The 21,544-nt window shown below is 40.4% G+C and overlaps 1 protein-coding gene across 1 annotated transcript; it reads left to right on the forward strand.

Annotated features, from left to right (window-relative positions):
- Positions 1-1,110: 1,110 nt before the first annotated feature.
- Positions 1,111-12,444, forward strand: snx27a (sorting nexin 27a). Its single transcript, XM_070921910.1, has 13 exons — positions 1,111-1,459; positions 4,543-4,768; positions 4,906-5,098; positions 5,479-5,543; positions 6,350-6,454; positions 6,756-6,834; positions 7,132-7,295; positions 8,557-8,646; positions 9,597-9,746; positions 9,922-10,050; positions 10,328-10,387; positions 10,567-10,615; positions 11,568-12,444. The coding sequence occupies exons 1-13, from the start codon at positions 1,149-1,151 to the stop codon at positions 11,636-11,638; spliced, it is 1,692 nt and encodes a 563-aa protein (XP_070778011.1). The 5' UTR covers positions 1,111-1,148; the 3' UTR covers positions 11,639-12,444.
- The last annotated feature ends 9,100 nt before the right edge of the window (positions 12,445-21,544 follow it).

Consider the following 21,544-nt stretch of genomic DNA (forward strand, 5'->3'; position numbering starts at 1 on the left):
AAATTCTAAATTGCCCTTAGGTGTGAGTGTGAATGCAGTTGTCTGTATGTGTCAGCCCTGTGAGAGACTGGTGACCTGATCTGGCTACCCTGCCTCTCAGCTCATGCATGTCAGAATAGGCTGCCTTGGTGAGGGGATATAGAAAGTGGATGAATAGTATCCCCAACTATATATGGTTTACCACATGCGATAATGCAAGAATGCCTTAACACTGTGGACAATTTAATACCGTTATTTGTGGTACATCAGTACATTTTTTGCTCATACTATAGTTTTCAAGTAAAATTACGAGTAAAAGCTTGAATATTTTTCCATGGTGGCTTTGATATTATTGCTTTAAAAAGATTTTCCTCCACTGTTTCTTTTACTGTACACTATTGTATTTGCAGTTTCTTTAATCAACATTAACTTTCTAGTCCAGGGATCCATATTGGTGATGTGCGTCACTGAGACCAAGATAATGTCATGCATTTTGGCGACAATGAGTAATCATATGCCTCTAGGGCTGACAACCTGCAAGTTTTCATTCCAAACAAATACTACAGCAGGTGACTCCACAGCTTACAGTGCTTCTCCCTCTCTGTTTTAAAATTGGTAATCAGCACCTCTGTGTCACATCGCTGCCTGTCTATAAAACATTTCTATGCATATTTTCATTCAAATTGTATTCTGTTAAAATGTTAACATATATGTTAATATATATATTTATACTACTTTCTATAATCTATGGCTTTACTTTCTTTTTGCTAATGCACTGAGAGTTCAATCGTTTGAAAATTGTTAAAAATTAAAAACAAAAAAATAGGAAAGAAGAAAGAAAGGGATTTGCAGTACAATTAAATCAGCAGACCTGTTACTTGATTTGTCACAGTAAGTAATAGGCCGTCGGAACAATGACCAATTCTTCTTCTAACTTTGCACTGAAAAGTTACTTGTGACACTAAATCACTCGTGCACTAAACAGACTTTCGGTGACGCCTCCGGGAGGTCACGTTGTGTGGCCGTGTCTCGTGACGCTACAGAGGGGCGGGTTATCAACAACAGAGTCGGTCTGTGGAGCTAACGTTACTGAGAGACAGAGCTCGAGTGTTGTTTTTGAATTTGCTAGAAGACACCGACTGGAAGGGGGGCTAGGGCCTGTGGATAAGATGGCGGATGTAGGAGGCGATGATACTCGGTCGGCTCTTCCTTCGGCATCCCGTAACGGTCCAGTTGTCGGTTCGGCTGCGGGTACAGCGGGCCAGACCGCAGCTATAGTAACGTCAGGTCCACGAACGGTGAGGATCGTCAAGTCGGAGTCCGGCTACGGTTTCAATGTTCGCGGTCAAGTTAGCGAAGGAGGACAGCTTCGGAGCATCAACGGGGAACTGTACGCTCCTCTTCAGCATGTCAGCGCTGTTTTGCCCGGAGGTGCGGCAGACCGAGCTGGGATAGCAAAGGGTGACAGGATCCTGGAGGTGTAAGTCAGCTTCTATCCGTTCAATTAAGCCAGATAGTTAGCAAGTACAGCTAGCTACCCTCTTTACCCCGTGTTTATCCAATTTCAAGCATGTGTTAAAATTAGCCATCTTGAAAGTATAACGCTACGTCACCTGTCTGTTATGACAACAAAAGTACCCGTTTAACTAGCTAACTAGTCATTTGTTCAGTTGACGGACATTCGTACCTAACTAAACATTTGGTGATGTAACGTTAGCTACATTAAGCTAACGCTAGTGAGATAACTAGAAAGCTAACCAGCTTACATAAGTTGGACAACAGGCTGTGCATGTTGATTAGCTTTAGCTAGCTAGCGAGCCAGGTAGCTAACGTTATGTTTAGCTAGCCCTTTGCGCAGTGACTGCTTTAGCATGGTTGTGAGGACAAAATTTAATTGACTGTCTTGTTGACATTGCATTGTCATATGCATAATAGTAAGGATCTTTATTTTGACCCTGCCCAAAGACAGTGAACGGCAGTGTTGTCACTCAAATTCAACATCATATGGTGTGAGTGTGTGCACTTGTCTTGATGATAGACCTCTTGACTACCCTTCACAACAGGCGTACTGTTTACATGGGACAGTTTAAGGTGCTGTCTATTGCCCTTTGTCCCTATCAGGGTACTTTAGTGGTTTTGATATACATGGCTTGATCCTTGTAGAGGTGTTTTTTGTTAGGTCAAACTCTTTCTGTCATGCTAGGAAAAGTCAGGGGCAAATAAACTTGCAGTATTGACCAAGAGGAGATTTTGATGAAAATAAATGAACTGTTAAAAGTTCTAGCCTTTAACTTTTATATAGTCAGTTTTAAGGGAAAGGTACATTTCTAATAATGTCAGCATCCAAGGGTAAACCAAACTATCAATGATTCTCCCACCATGGTTGTAAGCCTTGACCCTAGTAAAGGGTTAAGTGCTGGAAACTTAAAGGGAACTAAATGTTAATAGTAAACAATTATGTAGAATTACTACAGTTATATTTGTTTTGTAGAAGTCCATGTGTGTTTGTGGCCTAGCATAAGCCTTATCATCAAGTTATGAGAAGTTGATTAAAGGCTAACCTTTTCTAATAAGGGAGAAGAGAAACAGAAAACAAGGAACACTAGTCTGCTTCTATTTGCTGAGGCATCAAAACCCAACCTGTGCTTACTCCATTTTAACTGTTGAATTTCTCTCTGGTCATATGACAGACCACTGCTTATCATGTGACTTATTGACCAGCTTGACCAATTTCGCAAAAACTCAAAAGAGTCATTCGGTTAAGTATGTCATATGTCAGCATTTTACTTCCAAGCTTTATGAACAAGGAAAGGGAACAATGCTGCTTCATTGGTGATAACCAGATTACATGTGGTGTTTCTTGACTGACTGCTACCCGAGTATAGTTTGTGTAAAACATCAGATTTTTCTTAGTCAAGAAACTGGATGAATAAATGCACTTGCTGTGTTCTTGTATATGTACAGGAGACCATTAATGTCATGAGGGTTTTTATAAGGCTTGACTTTAGTGGTAGTCTATTAGTGGACTTTTTAGCTGTAAATTATGCTACTTTCTACTCTTGAATGGGAGCACCGGTACTGTACAATTTCCCCCCAGGGATCAATAAAGTATTTCTGATAATTACCTGTCCATTAATGATTGATAAGGTTATTTAATTTCGGCCTACAATATGTGAAGAGCTTCTTTCTTATCTCTTGCACATATTCATATTTTGTTTGTGTTTACTGTTTGTCAGACATCACTTTAGGCTCTGGTAAATTGTTTGTGATCTTTCATAGACTGAATATTACACGAAAACATACTCAATACATTAATTGATAATGAAAATAGCTGATAACCAAATAGTTGCAGTTTCAGTGTTAATATTGCTTAATTTCTGTTTTAGCCTAATTCACATTCTACCAACCCCCTTTGCTACTGATCAGCAACTGAGACACCTTTCTGGAAAGCATTGCTTTGTTTCTGTTTTGTCTAATAAGAGGATAATGGGTTCAGAGTAGTGTCGAGACCAACACTTCTCCCTTTTATCTTCACCTTTGTGGGCACCTCCTACAACTCAGAAGAAAGCCATCATGTCAGTCTCTGTTCCTGCAATAGACCAGCTCTCCCCATCTCCCATTGTTAACTTTATTTTCCACTCCTCTTTATCCATATTCCCTCTTTGATCCATGATACTATTACTACAGATATACATTTATAAACAATAATGGAGACATGGCATTTAATGGACAGGCCTGTGCTCGCACTCTTGCTTGGTGCTTCCTCTCCTGTGTCTGTCCTGCTGTTTCTCATTGGAAGATTAGCAGAGACACCTGATGCTGGTGCCATCTGGCCTCAGCAAAGCCAAGAAGGGAGGTGTCTCACAGCACCAAAGGAAAGGGAGACATTAGAGCTGACCTGGTTACTCTGCACTCCCAACAGTGTTTATCAATGGAGGACAAAATCCACTGAAATTACCACACGCCATAATAGGAAAATGAACAGGATGCATATTTGCAGCATTAGTAAAATATGTTATAATTGTGAAGTACAGATCTGAGATTTCTTATTATATTTAGGATCAGTATCTGCACCAGTACTGACTTATTAAGTGGATCGGTTATCGTCTGTGACATGACCTGACATCACATGACATCTGTTGCATTCATTCAGTCACAGCAGGCCAACGACTCAGTCTTCAGTGCCACAGCTATGGCCTCATGTTACCTTACAAAAAAAATATTACTAAATGTATTTTTAATTGTTGGGAAAAGAGAGCACCAGTATTGGATTGGTGTTTGATATTGGGAGAAATATTGGAATTGGTGTCATGGATCGGTGTATCCCTAATTATTATTTCCCCTGATGCATTTTGAAGTGTTTTAAAAATCGTTACTAGTATATATATGCTTCACTAATTTCACACCATAGCAGCATGATAAAGGCCCAGTGCTCTGTTCCCTCTAGAGAGTTGCATCATCTGCAATGATGAACAGTTGGAGACAAAGGTTTTTAAAACTCTTTCTTTCTGTCTCTCCCTTCCTTATTCCTCCACTTTTCTCTTGCTCTCACATTCCCTCCAGTAATGGGGTGAGTGTGGAAGGTGCCACCCATAAGCAGGTGGTGGACCTGATCCGTGCAGGGGAGAAGGAGCTGGTTCTGGCTGTGCTGTCTGTTCCACCTCAGGAGGCTGATGGATTGGAAGGAGGAGAGGATGTCCAACCCAACTATGACTACAGTGACAAGCAGGCAGTGCCCATTTCCATTCCCACATACAAACATGTAGAGCAGCACTCCGAGAGGTTTGTGGTAAGTGCTGATTTCACACATTACCTTACCTTTTCTTTCTTGTGGTTGCCCCTCAAAATGTATTTTTTGCCAACAGCGATATTCTAACTCTAATGCACTACGATCTGTCTGTCCTGTCTTCATCTCAATAACCATAGGTGTACAACGTGTACATGTCAGGTAGACAACTGTGCTCAAAGCGCTACCGGGAATTTGCTATTCTGCACCAGAACCTGAAGAGGGAGTTCTCTAACTTCAACTTCCCAAAGCTTCCCGGTAAATGGCCGTTCTCCCTGTCTGAACAGCAGCTGGATGCTCGCCGCAGAGGCCTGGAGGAATATCTCGAGCGAGGTAGGCCGATTTGGAAAGGTCACTGGCGTATAAACTCACTTGTGTGTTGATTTTCAACATGGGCAAAGACAAATGGCTTTTCTGTTACCAATCCATATGTCGTTCGAGAAGTATTACAGCTCCATTTTCAAAGGCTGACAAGCTATTTAGACCCATCAAAATCCATAATAGCCATACAAAACGAAGGAATCATTTCATGTATACCTGTAGAAATCATGCAGTTGGAATAGAAAATAGTCCACACACATACATGGAAAATACTGTAAATCTGAACCCAGGATACAGGCAAAGTGACATTTAGCTGTCCTTTTGTTTATTTGATTTACTTTGACCTCGCCCTCTTTCTCTGCATCTTTCTCTGTCTCTGTATTTGTCTCTAGTTTGCTCTGTGCGAGTCATCGGGGAGAGTGACATCATGCAGGAGTTTCTCTCTGAATCAGATGAGGTATGCATCTCATTTATTGTTGTTTTGATAGGGACTGCACTAGATTTTGATGTAGTTATTTCTATGTGACTCCAAGCTTTGAAAAGTTGTAGCTTTGAGGAGAGGGGGAAGTTTTTCTGCAAATCTTTTCAAAACTTTCTCCAATGTACAACTTGTGTCATGTAAGACAGGGAATCTGCACTGCACCACAGTACCTTGTTTATTATACTGTGCTCTCCAAAGTTAGATCAAAATGTAGCTTTTCTAATAGTATTATATAATTATTATTAATATATTATATAATAGTAATAATGTGAGGAATATATTTATCTGATATTCTGTATCTGATGTTGAGTCTATTCAAGACGATTTCGGGGAATTTTAAACTTACATCTATTTACTTTTTTTATCCCCTTCATTCTTTCAGTATAAAAAAGTAGGCCTTTTGCCATAATCAAGTATCAGCAGTTATGGCAGTTGAGTTGAATTACTTGAAAGTAGCTGGTCATGTCTGCCTGTATGGAGAGCCTAAACAGTAAAATAGTTAATTGCATTGTCTGTCTAGTGTTTTGAAGAATGACAGCAACAGAAACAAATGCAATGCTACTGAACTAATCCAGCACTAGAGGAGGATTAGACAACGGAAAGGAGTTCTGGTTTAGTTATGTCTTGTTTGTTGTTTTGTTAAATCCTGAAGTACTTAACAAGTAATTCAGAACAAACACATGCATGCACCCTCATACAAGCTGGCACACACCCTTGTTAATCCACACATGAGTTAATGCAGCTCTACAGCTGTTCTCATTATGTGTTGCTTCGCTTCGCAGAACTACAATGGAGTGACAGATGTAGAACTGCGGATAGCCCTGCCAGACAAGACCACCATCTCTGTCAGAGTCCGCAAGAACAGCACCACAGACCAGGTGTACCAGGTAAGAACACAGCTGGGTGAGGCTTTCCATAAGATATTGTACAGTTTATTGCTCCATTATTTGGACATCTGAATTGGGCTTTGCATTTAGTTTTTTAGCTTGAATTATGACACTGAGGATTGCAAAGTCAAATCATGTCTTCTCATAAATACACGATATTCCATTCCAGGTGTAGAACGTACGTTTATACTGAAAGAAAAGAGAGGCAGACACAATTTATATAATATAAACTTTAATAATGCAATAGAAATTCTAAAACAATGTTTTTCTTACATAACTGACTCTGTTGCTCTTCCTGTAGGCATTAGTGATGAAGGTTGGAATGGACAGTATTATGGCGAGCTACTTTGCCCTTTTTGAAGTCATCAACCACTCCTTTGGTAAGAACTGTATATGTGTTTGATGTCTATGATTGTTTCACAGGTAAATCCACAGAACACTGTCACATACTCTCATGTGTTTAATTTAAAAGCCCTCTCTAGGGTGACTTCATCATCACATGACCACTAGTTTTCTAAATAAAGACCTATATCATCCCACTGGTGAGTTAAATTCATTTGGCCAAGGGGTATGTGTGCAGTTGTGGACAGCAAGGGCAGGTAATTTGGTACAATTTTTTAATGACTGCTTTTCATCCCCCTCCTCATCCCTCTTTTTCTTTCTATTATTTGTTGCAGTGCGGAAGCTGGCACCTAATGAGTTTCCCCACAAGCTTTATGTGCAGAATTACACGTCGGCAGTGCCGGGGACTTGCTTGGCGCTCCGCAAATGGTTGTTCAGCTTCCAGGAGGAGGAGTTGCTAAGAGACAACCCGCTGGCACTGCACTACTGCTTTCACCAGGTAATAACAATAATTGAATCCCACTTGCCATAGACTTAAGGGAACTCAGCACAAAATTTGATCTTCTGAGTTTTTTTTTGCCAAGAGTTTATATACTCCTTTCTGAGTTGAAACTCTTCAAACATGTTGGAGGTCTCAGCATTTTTGGTCATGGATCTTTTCTGCCGTAATCAGAGAAATTTACTGTATTACTCTACTCTACTTACTCTTAACTACTTATACTGGCCTAGTTGATTATTCCTACAGTTAAAAATCTGCTTTTACCGTGGCTTTTGAATATATACACAGTCAGTGTAAACACATACAGGTTCTCTCATCCAGAGTCAAGGTGTACCTTTTTATTTCATAAGTTGCATATCCAACTTTCCTTTATACATTATGATATTTTATGAATGCCAAACCTATTAGACCAAAGATAAAACAAATTTCAAGTTGTCTTGTCTTCTATATGGCTGCTTTCTCAATGCTTTGACATTAAAACAACCAAAACCTGGCTTAGTGGTAGCTGGATTCTTGCCAGCTGGGAGTGTGTTGGCAAATAATAGTTAAAAATGTAACTTTTGACAGTCCCGGACAAAGAGGGAGCCTCCAAACTTAAGTCGCATCCTAAACAAAATAACAAGCCACTACTAATCAGGAAGTCCTACATCATACATAGTCTAGTGCTTTGAAATGCCACCACTTGGGTATTTAGAAAACCAGAGAACCATGATATTCTTCAATCAAGCAAAACTTTTCCACAATCTTTGAAGTATAAAATGTCAACTGGAAAAAAGAATCCTCTAACACAAATATACTAAAAATAGCCATAGCAGCAGCATCCTACAGGCTGTCCGCTGACCAATAAAGGTCACCACCTGAAGCATTTTAGGCATGTGAGGCTCAGCAGTGACGCATTGAAGCGGTTTCTACTGGTAAAGTCAGCACTTCAGCAGATCTAGATACGTGCACTCCTGAAAACAAATCTATCCACAATACTTAAACCTGCAATAACTTTTTTCGGGAGCTACAGATTTGTATGATAATTCTCTGTAGGTTCATCACTATGAGTGACCTTTTTCACATTGTTATTATAAAAATATCCGTTATAGCCACTTACTGTGAGGTTATTACTGTGGTTGAACTGCGTTAGTTGAGGCAGAGTATCTTCTTGTTAAATGTTTTTAATGGATTTTTGTGCAGTAACCTCAAATGTGAAATGGTGTTGTATCTCTTCATGCCACCCCACCCCCCCCATCCACCTCACCCCCTGTCTGTCTAGGCATTGGAAGATGTGAAGAAGGGATTCATAAAAACAGAGGACAAATCCTACCAGCTGCAGAAACTGGCAGAGCAGCGCAAGATGGCCACGGTCAGTCCCACAGACCACTCTTTGTTCGGGGAGGGCATTGGGATGACTGCACTTTTTGCCCGCTGACCAGAGCCATCACCAAAACGTTACCAAATAAAAATGGACAGAAAAGTCAGGAACCCTTTCACACTCCAGAATACAGCCCACTGTGGTGAAAACAGATAAAGCCTTTGAGTTTATGTTGATGTTGGTAGAACATTAACTGAAAGTGGCATGTGTGCGTGTGAGGGCTTCTGTGTGTAAACTGCATTCACAACTATGTAGCCACCCAGCACAACAAAGCTTTTAAAGGGCAACCTTAGATAAATGCATGTAAAACCAACACTGGTTTATATCTGCTTCAGTGATCTGATTGTTCCAAATGTTAGGCAGTATCTGATTTCAGCCAACAGGAAACCTGATTTGCATCATCGGGATCAGGAACTAAAAAGAACCAGGTGGAGAAACCACAATATTTGGTTACCACACACCCTTCTATCTCTGTGAATGTAACAATAATAATATATAATATACAATAATAATTTTGATGTTCTGACTCAAACTGAACATTACTGCATCCCCTTTTCTGTTATAACCCGAAAAGTTATACTTATAAGTCAGTTTTCACAGCTAAACAGTTGCCTGTTTCCTTTTAGCTGCCTGTCCACGTACTGCTCCGTCAGTCCAAATGCATGAACAACAAAAATGTCCTAAAGCAGTAGTATCGCAACATGAAACAAGTTTGTCATAAACTGAAATACTTACCAATATCTCATTATTGGTACAGTAATGTAGTTGGGGGGGTAGATGAGAACTCTGGCCACAGCCCAAACTGCTTGTTAACTGGGAATTTAGAGTAATTGGATTAAGGAAAGAGATGTAAACGTAATCTTATTCAGTTTGCCATAACCTGGTTACTGACAGTATTAGTGACTGATGTGTGTGGGTGCTCTATATTACTTGTCTGTTAGTACCTGAGTCTGCTGCGGACGTGTGAGGGCTACAATGAGGTGGCGTTCCCCCACTGCTCCTGTGACTCCAGGAGGAAGGGACATGTCATCACAGCTATCAGCATCCATCACTTCAAGCTGCACGCTTGTACTGAGGACGGCACACTGGAGGTGAGTTTATTTATGTTAGTTTGAAGTGTAAAAATAGCTCAAGTAGAAGATCCAACTTATCACTTTTCAAGGAAACATTGTTTTTGTTTGTTTTTTTACCATTTTGCCAATGTTAAGCTAAACATTTATAAGCCTGTGTATGCTTGGGGCTTACCTACTGTAAACGCTCCCTCAGAACCAGGTGATAGCTTTTGAGTGGGGGGAGATGCAGCGCTGGGACACCGATGAGGAGGGGATGGCTTTCTGCTTTGAATACGCCAGAGGAGAGAAGAAACCTCGCTGGGTCAAGATCTTCACTCCATATGTGAGTTTGCACACACCTGCACTGCTGTTTTTTAATGTGTTTATGTATGTTATTTTTTTGGACTTTGAAGTTTTAGAATTAACAAGTTGTTGTAAAATTCCACTTAAACCCTCATGATATATGTATGATTTAATAGTCAACACACTTTGTAGTAAAAGCAGAAGTTAAAAGAGGCAAAGACAACCGATAAAAGCGTAACTTGTCACCGTGATTTTGCAGGCTAAATGTGCTGCACAGGAAGGCTGAATAACAATTCTCTTTGCTTTTTTTCTCCCAGTTTAACTACATGCATGAGTGCTTTGAGCGGGTCTTTTGTGAGCTGAAGTGGAGGAAACAGGTAAGGACCACTCCTTTCCTCTTTCATTCTGGGAAGCACATGACTCGGTGCCAGGTTTGAAATTCTAAACTTGGATTATTATCACGTTATTTCTTTACAAATACAATAAGCCACAAACTTGTTTTCTTCAGGCTTTTGTTTAAAATTATTAATTTTGTTGTTGATTTCTCTGCTGTCAGGTTGAGGAAGAGGCATCTGACAAAGACAACAAAAACTGCAGCAACAATGGTAAGCAGCAAAGCATTTGTTTTACATATTTTATGTCCTAAATACAAAGCAATAATATTATTTTTAACACAGTTGAAAACTAGATTTTATCTAGGGCGAATCATGAAGCAATATGTATTCAGATGTTGTACTGAGTGGTGCTTTGAATGGCAGCACCCATCAAGCACTATGAATTATGCAAAAATTCCCTTTCTGATAGCTGAACTAAAAGGGCAAGAGCAGGGACAGGATTTCAAGTATGCTTCCTTCTTTTATTTCTGCGCAAAAATATATGAGAATATTTTACTAGTTTATCAGTAACTTTAGCTCAGACATTAAATTACACCTGACCTTAAAAAAGAGGGCCTCTTTTGTGCAGCTCCTATTGCAATATAAGGAACTAAACAAAGTCAAGAAACTACAAAGCAGAGAGTAAATTCTTCTCCAGTGCTATCAGATTACTGTGAGATGACATATACTGATGTATTTGTGCATACAATGAAAAAGGTACTCAGAATAGATGTGTGTACGGACATGTGACTCGCTATCAGAGCCATCTCCAAGAGACCCACACATGAGGAAATTGAAACCATTTGTCCCATGTGAGACAGCACGAGACCAGCAATACAAGTATGTGGATGAGCAACTGCAAGGCATGACGATGAGTTAGCAACCTTTGTAGTTACAGGAACTGAGACTGAGAACAGAGACATTATGAACAGCTGAGGACTGAGAAGCTAAGAAGGTTGAGGACATCCAGATATAAGGCAAGGACTTAATGCCACAGAGGCACTTGTAGAATCCTAATCACTAATTGAAGCACAGTATAAATTCAGGGAAGTTTCTTAGAGACACTGTTGCTGAGTCACCGACTGATCTGTGATGTGTTGTGGCAGCATTTTCATGTGTCACATGACGTACCAAAAAGCCCATCATTCAGACTTGTTCCCTGAACCGTCTCTCTGTTTTCCAGAGTATCTGCCTCCTCTGGAGACACAACAGAAGGGATGGCGCCACCTAGGGGGGGAGATTGCAACTTCCTAAAACCATTTGTCTTCACTCAAACTAGAACTGGTTCACTTGCATCATCACAACCACCCCAGAGAGCGCCCATCGACAAACACAGAACTGAGTGAAGGACTGAGGCGATCTATGCCCCCAAAATAAACTGGAAGTGACCAATTTGAGAAATTGGAATAGTCACGCTTAAGCGACCCCAGGGATACACACAGCAAGAAGAGCAATGAAGGAGAATAAACAAAAGCCAACTTTCATGTCATTTACTAGATCTCCATAGCGTGTCTGTTGTTTTCCTCCATGCGTCCGCCCTGTGATGTGGGGCAGGACACGAGCAAATTCTCGCCACTGGTTGAGATGTAACACACATGTGTGACTGGTCAGGGTCACCACAGCGCTGCGGCACCATTTGCGCGAAAGGGAGCACCTCGATGAATCGCCACTTGACGAAGGAGCTGACATGTGGAATAGGATTTGGACGGTCGGTTCTCCAACACGATCTGCCCGGCCCGAAGCCTTCAGCGTGGCCCTCGTCTGCTGAACTGAGCTGAGATGATGGATATGAAAATAGGAAGGGAGAGATACAGAAAAATGGGGTTTTCACTTCTTAAACAGTTAGTGATAAAGAGAGAAAGCTAAATCATGCTTTACACTGATGATGGACATAAACACAAAAATGATGTTTTCTATCTGTAAGGTCAGAAGTATTCTGTCTTTATCAGAAAACATAGGTGACACAAATGTAACTAACTGAAAATGGATGTGGGGGGATGTGTTCATAATTATGTGTATGTTTAACAATCTTACTTCTGATAAAATATAGATTAATATAAGAGCTAAAATAATTGGTTTCTTGATCTAATACAATGAAACACTAACTGAATTGCGTTCAAACTGCTCTAACAAATCTCCATTTTTCACTATGTCTCCTCGTCTGTTGGCAGTCTGCCATTAATGTCAGTATGTGTATTTATCTCCCTCGCAAGTGTTTTATTGTGGTGATTTTGCAGAGCTTGGAAGTTGAGAGGAAGATGCTTTCTCATTCTCAGCTCTGTGCAGGGATGATCTCTTGAACAAAAGGTTGATGGGCCAAAGCGTTGTTGTTTTTTAAATGGCAGACATTCTACAAGAGGAATCTGTCCAACAGATTATGAATATGAGGACAGGAGAGTTTGTGAGCGTCTGTTGAGCTGCAGTTTTCTGAACAGGCAGCAGAGAGCAGCAGAGTGTAAGACAGATTTAGTTGTAGGTTTTGGGCAGAAATAGAAACCTTCTCAGAGCTTCTTAAAGAGTGATCCCTCGGGCTCTGTAACTCACCCAAAAGTATCACTCCTCTGCAGTTTGTCCATTAACCACGTCAGGAGGACAGATGGCATGAGTGCGTGTATGTGTGTGTGTTGTACAGAGAGTAGATGGTGCATAAAGTTGTGTGACTGCAACCACAACCATCAGCATACTTAGCAATGCAGGCAGCTGTCTGCCTCTTACTGCACCTGAATGAGTACAGTATTAACTCTGTGTGTATGCACATGACATAAGATTATATGACAGTTTTACAATTTACACAGATTTTTGTTTTGAGCAGCATTTCAGTTGTTTTTTTTTCACACAAAGATAACATGTTTTTCTCTGTAGATGTTTAGTTTTAAACATCTCACTTTAAGTGTGTAGAAAGCAGGTTTACATGCCGATTTAAAAAAAAAAAAATGTTTCTGAATTGAGACACTGAGTAAATGCATTGATTTCACCTGAATGCAATAGAGTTTTGTTTATCCCACTAAGGGCTAGCAGTGTTTCTCAGCCGACTCATTACTGACTCATTCTTGTGCTTCACTCGCCTTGCGGCAGCGACCGAAAACCTGAAAATGAGAGTGATGTTGGCTTATTTTTTATTCACACTGACTTTTAGAGCACAAGTTCAAGTTTCACGTTGTTAAGATTTTTTTGTTTTTACAGTTGAGCTTAGCTTTCGGTTCAATAAAATATGTTTAATTCATACCTAGGTTTAGTCATAATTGGCTTTCAGTCCGTTACCTTGGAGCATGCTTGTGTGTGTGCGTGTGCTGTTTTTGTGTGTGCGTGTCCTCTATGTTTATCATTGACATTGCTGATAAGCTTTTAGGCTCTGATTGGACATTTCTGATGAGCTGTCGGTGTGAGAGCCAGCAAATGAAGATGGGGTTTTGTATCTGTACCTCAGCGGAGACGCCAGACAGATGGAGACAAATGGGAGGCGTCTCCTATTGTCTAGCTAACATTCACAGTCGCTCGCATGCTTTTTCAGCATAACACGTGTACACACATATCTGTCTCCCTGCTACTCTGTGTTTATGGTTTAACAAAATTGTTAAATGCAACATCGCTGGATATTTTATTTGTCGTCAAGTTGTTGCCTCTGAGGACAGGCCTCAGTTATACAACAGCCTATAGCAATACATACCATACTGTAGTAGCGCAATGTGTGTCTTACACACACACACACATACCACAGATAGCTGAATTGAGAAAGAAACTGCAATGTGTAGATGGCTGGATGGTCATTTTGACAGGCAAAGTAATAGCCAATTTAGAGATGGATGACATAAGAATTGGAGCTGTTCAACCGTGATGGGGTTTTTTTCTTAAAAAGATGTGGAGGGAAAGGCAGATAGAGGTTATGTTATTGTGTATGCTGGCTTTTCTGTCCTCTGCTCTTACTCTCTCCAGGTTGGTCTCCCATCATCACAGGGGGATGTGGTTGCCGTGGCAGCACCACGTTGGCTCAACACGCTCAGTGCAGCCTCTGTTCCTTTTATTCCTGTCAGCCAACTGACTCACTCCTCCCAATAATGTATTCGAAGCAGTGTTTTTTACTGTTTGATGTTTGTTCTCTGTCCCCGTGGCTCATGCTGCTGTGAATAGGCTTTTAGAAAGCTGCTGTTTTTTTTTTGTTTTTTTTTAAATATATATTTTTGTGTTTGGGTTTGTCTCGTCTGCACCAGGTGCCATCTTACGCTCAGTCTCAGTCACAGGCAGGTGCGCATACTGTCAGTTGTTGTCCGTTTCAGCCATCAGTGAGATAAATGTCATAGTAACAGTGTTTAGGTGAAAGCAGAGTGATGACAGGAATGTTAAGAAGCACGTCTTTGTACGGTGGGCTGGTGTTTGTTTGTCAGTGTACGCTGTGCTGTGGGCCACCTGTGTTTGTGTTTGAGATGCTGGACAGCCTCGGCTTGTAAGTGAATTATTATTTACAAAAAAAAGAGGATTGAATTTCACATAGGATGTAACAGATAAAAAAAAGCATGGTACAGCGAACATGATGGCGATTACAAAATGAATTTGTTCATGTGTGGAGCGCATGTGAGGCTCAGAAAGTTTGTGTTCATCACAACCGCCACTGAAATGTTCCTCTGAATGATGCGGTTGCTATAGTAACACATCAGTTTTCTGAGTCTCGTGCCAAATCGGCATTGGTTTCCATAACAGTATTCAGTGTCAGATAAGATGTTTGAATTCTACAGCATTTCAGGCTCAGAGTCCAGTGTTCGAAGTGGCATTCATGAGGCCGCTCAGTCGGTCTCTTTCCTTTGACACTGTTGGTTCAGTCAGAGCCACTACGTTGGTCTCATCATCAGCGCTTTTGTGTAGACTTGCTGTTTGTCGACCTCTGGATCACGCGTCCTGCTCCGAGGGCATTAGCTGCTGGCTTTCTCATTTCTGCTGACGTGTCCTACCTATGACTAACATGAAGGGGGGATGTGCTGTTTTAAAAAAGTGTTAGCCTTTGTGTAATTAATTTCTGTTCATTGCTTTAAAACCTGGGGCTTTTCCATGGATAGTAGGCAGTGACATTAATTAAAAACCTAAGCCTTGTTTGTCTGTCTTCAACATAACCTGTAAATAGTTGTTTTAAAAAGAAAAAGAGAATATCTCTTGGACAAAATGCACTCTTGTTTCTCCAACTCAAAAACTTTTATTTATTTAAACAGAATTATAAAGATTGGGGAAATTATAGTGTACAACGCTAGAGCCACCGTCATTCATTTTGTGCGTGGGCAACGGCTGTATGGAGGATTAGCTAACGACGCAATGAAACAAGCTCAAAAGAGAGGCAGTGTCTAAAGACATCAATTAACACCTGATGCAGAACTAGGCTACAAAAAGGAGAGTTTTATATCTTAAAAAAAACAAATGAAGGTTTACTAACCAATTTAAGAAAAAGGAAAAAAAGGTTTGAAAATGTTGTGTAGAGTAATAAATTGTAACAATATTTTAAATAAAGTTATATATTGGGAGAAGCTGTCTGTCTGAATTTATTTACTCCTTCTAGGACATCAAATAAACCGTGGACTCATGTTCTTTATGTTGGCAGTAATCTGAATTAGCTTCCAGGGGGCTTTTTACCAGCTGTTAAATGATAAAGCCCTCGGTTTGTGTTTATCAATGTATGGATTCTCCTCCCTTCCAGTGGGACCTGGCCAATGTCAAGACTGTCCTCCTATAAAGACATAAAGAGATAAAGCAACAGCAGTGCTCATCTGGGACCAATTCACCTCTCGAAGGAAAAAGACGACGAGCGCACCTAATAAGCTTTTAATGTCTTTAAATTTGAATTGGTCAAAATGTTAAAGCCAAGCTGAACAAATTGCTTTAATGAGCGCTTCTTTTGTGAGCTGCCAAGCAAGGTGATGGAAGTCTCATTCATGCACTTCATTCAGTCTCAAGGTTTACTTTAACCGCCTCGCGTTTGGAGAGATAACTCCTGTAATTTGTGCATGTGTGGGAGGCATTTATGCAAATGCAGTTCATACTGAATTGCTGGTGGTAAATGTTAAGTTCAGAGCAAAATTGTTTGGCTCAGAATGATTGAGTTAAGGGGCTAAAGCGGCTTTGACAGCGTTTTTTGTTTTTCTCAACACTTGTAACTGCAGTGTGCAGCGTGCTGGATGAGACGTGAAGGAGGGCTGATCATGACAAGGAACAGATGTGACAGTTTGCTGGCAGGAAACGTTTCAGTATCCCTTATCCCCATTTCAGTAGCTTTAAAGGGGTTTAAGATGAATAGGAAAATACAATGTCTGTACTTTTTTGGAGCTAAACAAATGACAGATCAAAGAAAGACTGCTTGATCAGTAGATATCTAATTTATGAATGTTTTGCTGCAGTGCTTGTCTTCGTTGTCTTCTTGTCTTTTACTGTCCATTGTCTGTTAAAAAAATGCGCATTTCCTTTCTGCTGGAAGGGGAGATGTTCTGTACAGGTATAACAGGTAATAACAGGTCCCACAGCAGGGAGCACGGCCACTAATAAAAAGGTCCACAGGCACATTTTTCTGGCATAGCAACGGGCACGGTGACATTTTGATGGTCACATGCTGCACAGATCTTTATGTTCTTTACTGCAACAGGATGTGTTGTGGTCCACAAGGAGGTAGTGGGAAACTGAGGTGAGGCATTATTCAAACCAAAAATGCAGGCCCTCTTAATGCACCCCGTGGAACCAAGCCCATAAAATGTTGTTAGCATTGGCACTGCTGAGGTGAAAATACCCATCTCATTAGAGCCGTCTCACGTGGGCTCTATATGCTGACTGCAGGCTGCCACCCCGACTTCACCACCAGCCCTCACTTCCCATTTTTCTTATGTCCAACTCAGAGAAAAGATTGAATTTAAACTCTCCAGTATTAATACTCATTATCTATTAGGTGTGATTATTGACTTATTGTTAATCTTTATTAAGACTATATAAACTGATACTAAGCATCATATATAGTCTTAATACTTCTGAAATGACTGTCTGTAGCCAACATTAGCAGCTGTCATTTAGCAACCATAACCACAGCATTGCTACTTGTAACCAAGAATGAATACTGTCTTTATTGTAAAACTCAACTGATAGTTAGCGGATATTAAGTTAAGACTCCAGTCTCCAGACTCCAGACATCTAGGTTGAAACTGGGCTTAACTTGTGTTAAAAAGTGTTTTTAGATGAAGAGGTTATATATACTGCTTGACTATAAGTATGTAAGACAACATTGACCATTGAAATATAGTCATTAAAATGTCTAGAAAAACGTAACCTTTAACCTGGTTAGTCATATGAATGTTTTTTGATCGGCAAATCACCAATCCAGTTCTCATTGGTAGTGTAGTAAAGTAACTAAGTACATTTACTCAAGTACTGTATTTGAGTTAGAAGTAAGTATACTATACTTGAGTATTTCTACTTTATGCTTTCTTTCTTTGTTTATACTGCCACACAATTTCACAGGGAATATTGTACTTTGCATATTAACAATTTACATACAAAGGTTTATCATGTTATTAAGTATGATGCATTGCTATAGAATAAACTATGCAGCACTACATGAATTACTTTAAATTAGCTCCATCTTAGCCAGTTAGAACATTAAAATGCTGGTTACAGTGCTTCAATGCTAATAATCTAATATTGTATAATGAGTTGTTTTACCTTTGATACTAATAACGTGCTAATAGTACTAATGTACTTTTACTTGAGGGGAATTTTGAATGCAGGACATTAAAACCAGGTTAAAAGGGAGCAAAGAGCGATTTAAGTATACAAATAGATGTCTAGGTCTAACGGGGCTAAATTTGCTTGGAGATGTCCAGATTTAATACAACCATTGTTTAAACAGAAATTTAAAGAACCTGCTACACATTGAAATGTAGCCATTTAAATTAGCTTGTTTTTAATGTAAATGTTTAGACGTCTTTTGACCTGTGATTCTCCAAATAAATCCTTACTGGCATAAGTTAATAAAAGTTTTTCTCAGTTATTCTCAATGTACACTCTAAATACAGTGAGACCAGAGATTTAAGACCTAAGATGGATCAACAGCCGCTGGTTGAATACTTTGACGGGCAGCAGGGAGGAGGAGAAAGTGAACCCTCTTGTTGTACAATAAGAACACTTCTTCTGAGTCGAATGGAATAATAATCCTCAGACCCAGAGTGGCTGCTTACCCAGTGGTCACACCTGAGGGAAAATGTGTTAAGTACACTTAACATCCACTTCTGTTGAGGCTTCGGTGAAAACAGTGTGGGAGTCTCTCCAACATGCCATTCTCAGTCCTACAAAGAAGCAGCTGTGGTCTTTAGCTGTTGGATTTATTCTTTGTCTGCCTTTTCTTGTGTGTTTATCCACCATGCCAAGCAAATTGCTGTTTTGTGTTTGTTCCTTGTCTGGGTCTCAGAATAGAAGGAATCTCAAAATAGTGTTACATAACAAGAAAAAACTTTTGTATAATTATGTAATGTATAATTAAAAGGCATAACAGTTTCAAATCATGCATAAGTCCTGGATTATCCCTGTTTGTTTTCCCCCATTTTAGGAAACCCATTTGAGTTGCACTGAATTGCAGCATTCTCCAGAGGGGCAACGAACGTTGTGTCAGATATAAATATGTCCCAAAAACTGCAGTTGTGTGTTACGAGATTTTAATGTTATGCTTATTATTACTTAAAACATTACAGTACTTTGCAGGTACACTTCACAGTAAAGAACAAAACACATTTCTGCAGTTTCTGAGATGTCTTCTTTTCTTTTGTTACAGGTTTTTATTATAATTCACTGTAGCTCTATAATGGTGAGGAAAATAACAGGTGTCTAAAAAAATAAGAGTCTAGATAAGGCTGCATTAAGACTCCAACTTCATTGCATTTTACCAGGCAGATTCAAAGCATAAATAAATGCTCAGCCATGACATTAAGTTTTGCACTCCAACATTGGAATTAGGCACTCCACTAATTTTACACATGAAGTTTTTACTCGTCACGAGGAGTTCTGGTCAGCCCGTGAAAACTGGCTGTTTAATGTCTTCTGTGGCTCTGGAGGGAGTTTTCCAAAGTCAAGATCAATAAGTGGGTTGAGAGACATAACATTTTTAACAGAAAGCATGCATTACAAATTGGAGATGTGTGAGGTGTGTGTTCAGGAGGCGTGGGGTCTAATAAAAGAGGATATCGTTGCATTATGGAAAAAATAGGATCTTGTAGTGTTATTGGAGCTTGACCCATACTAGAGACTAAAAGTCAGGATACATCGGCCTCTGCTGCTTTAAGTTTTGATCATTCTGTTTTTAATTTGTTTTTTGTGAGTCTTCCAATTTTATGAAAGTGAAATATTAGTCGCTGGAGTACCCCTTTAAAAAATCGATGAACAGATGAGTTTAAGTTCATTATTCGCTGTGCAATTGACATAGATAAAACTCCATTGATTTCCTCGGTTTGGAAAATGAGTCAAATTTCTTGGTGACTTTGAATTACAATTTACGCCTTTGCCAATGCTTTGTAGGTCCCTGGGAAGAAATTTGTTGAAAGGATGAATGAAGCTGTTTGTAGCTTGTCTTGGCATGTTGGGTGCATTTTATCTTAATATTTTCTACCAAACAAGTAAGAACAACTGAGAATCAGTGTATAACAGTGAAATAGCCAGTACAACCATTGACTTATCGGTTAAGAGGCCTTTGTTCCTCAGGGCAGACACCTTGTGTCCACTTAACCTTGCGACCGCGGCGGCCCGGGCTGGTTAAACAGCGGTCTGTAAAGTGACTGAATGTGGCTTGGCAGGATTAATCAAGCCTAACGACACATCTGTAGGTAGGCTCGCTGAGAGGAGTGAGCATCAATCACCGTCTGGAGCGTCTCCCTCTCTCTCTCTCTTGCTCCCTCACTCTCTCTCCCTCTCTCTCTGCTTCTCGTCAGCTGTATCGACCAGCGCTTTGGGCCCTTGGTAATTAAAAGCCATTGATCGGCCTCAGCCGCAAGATGTTGGGATGCGATCATGCAGTAGAGCACACTGGGACCCTTACAGAGAACAGGTGTATATGCACATGGGTGTGTGCATCTGAATGTGTCTTTCAACATGTATGTAATTAGTCTGCTGTGTAAATGTTTAATGTCATTATGAATTCATGTGTTTACATGCATTGTGGGTTTGCCTTGTGTAATAACTCTTTTCTTTTTTTAGGTTAACTTGTAGGCTTTCTGGTTCATTTGTTTGTTTTGCAGTGATTGCATCTTTTTAGCTTACATATCACTTCCCCATTAACACAGTCATAGAGCTGGGTGGCCGAATGTGCCTCTGAGTGAGGTTCAGTTGAATTACCCATCTGGTCAAATATCTGAGGGCCTGGGAGAAAGCCTTAGGTAGTCGCACTCTTATTAAATGAGAATTGGGGGAGAAAAAAACAACAACAACAACTGATTGATTCTATGCATACGCAAACCCTGGGGCTCATCTTCCCCATGGACACACACACACAGTCTTCACGCACGTTCCCTCTCTTCTTTTATTCCATCTGAGTGAACACAGTAAATCTAAGTGCCGCTAGATTGCAAGCGCTGCACATTTTTCAAGCTCAGAGAGAACAGGGAGCCTTGCCTGGGCTGAATAAGGACCAGCACACTACTATAAATACACCCTTGACTCTTTTACTCAGTCTGACACACTGACTGAGTGACACAGTGAAGGCCACAGACCAGCCACGCACATTCTCCACGCGTGATGGACATATAGTTGCATGAAAATATGTCTCTAATTTCTGTTTATTTCTGTATATTTTCCCCTGTGGTGTGATATACTGCAGTGGCCTTTCATTTGATGCCTGTGACTGAGTTATGCTTGTCTGAGCACCCATCTCCCCTGCCTCTGTCCCTCATAAATCCGATGAATTACCCAGTATGCCCCCCTCTTTCCTCCATTAACCCTCCCCTCCTACCCCCCCCCCCACTTCTCTCCTTCCTGAAGAAGTGATCAATTAAGGCCCTGTCCAGCCCTCACTGCGCGTCAGCACTTTCTCTCCTCCTCGTATCCCCTCGTGCTGTCATTTTTCTCTTCTTTTTGGGTGTCGGGCCAGCCACTGTCAGCGCAGAGAGATAGGGAGCAGACCAAAGGTGGTAGGAAAAGAAAGACAGTATTCTTTATTTT

Source organism: Enoplosus armatus, chromosome 16, assembly GCF_043641665.1.
Source record: "Enoplosus armatus isolate fEnoArm2 chromosome 16, fEnoArm2.hap1, whole genome shotgun sequence".
Lineage (NCBI taxonomy): Eukaryota > Metazoa > Chordata > Actinopteri > Centrarchiformes > Enoplosidae > Enoplosus > Enoplosus armatus.

Coding starts and splice junctions, on each gene's coding strand:
- snx27a (XM_070921910.1), top strand. CDS start 1,149: ATGGCGGATGTAGGAGGCGATGATACTCGGTCGGCTCTTCCTTCGGCA. Junction 8,647..9,596: donor AGCAGCGCAAGATGGCCACG/GTCAGTCCCACA, acceptor CTTGTCTGTTAG/TACCTGAGTCTGCTGCGGAC. Junction 9,747..9,921: donor CTGAGGACGGCACACTGGAG/GTGAGTTTATTT, acceptor ACGCTCCCTCAG/AACCAGGTGATAGCTTTTGA.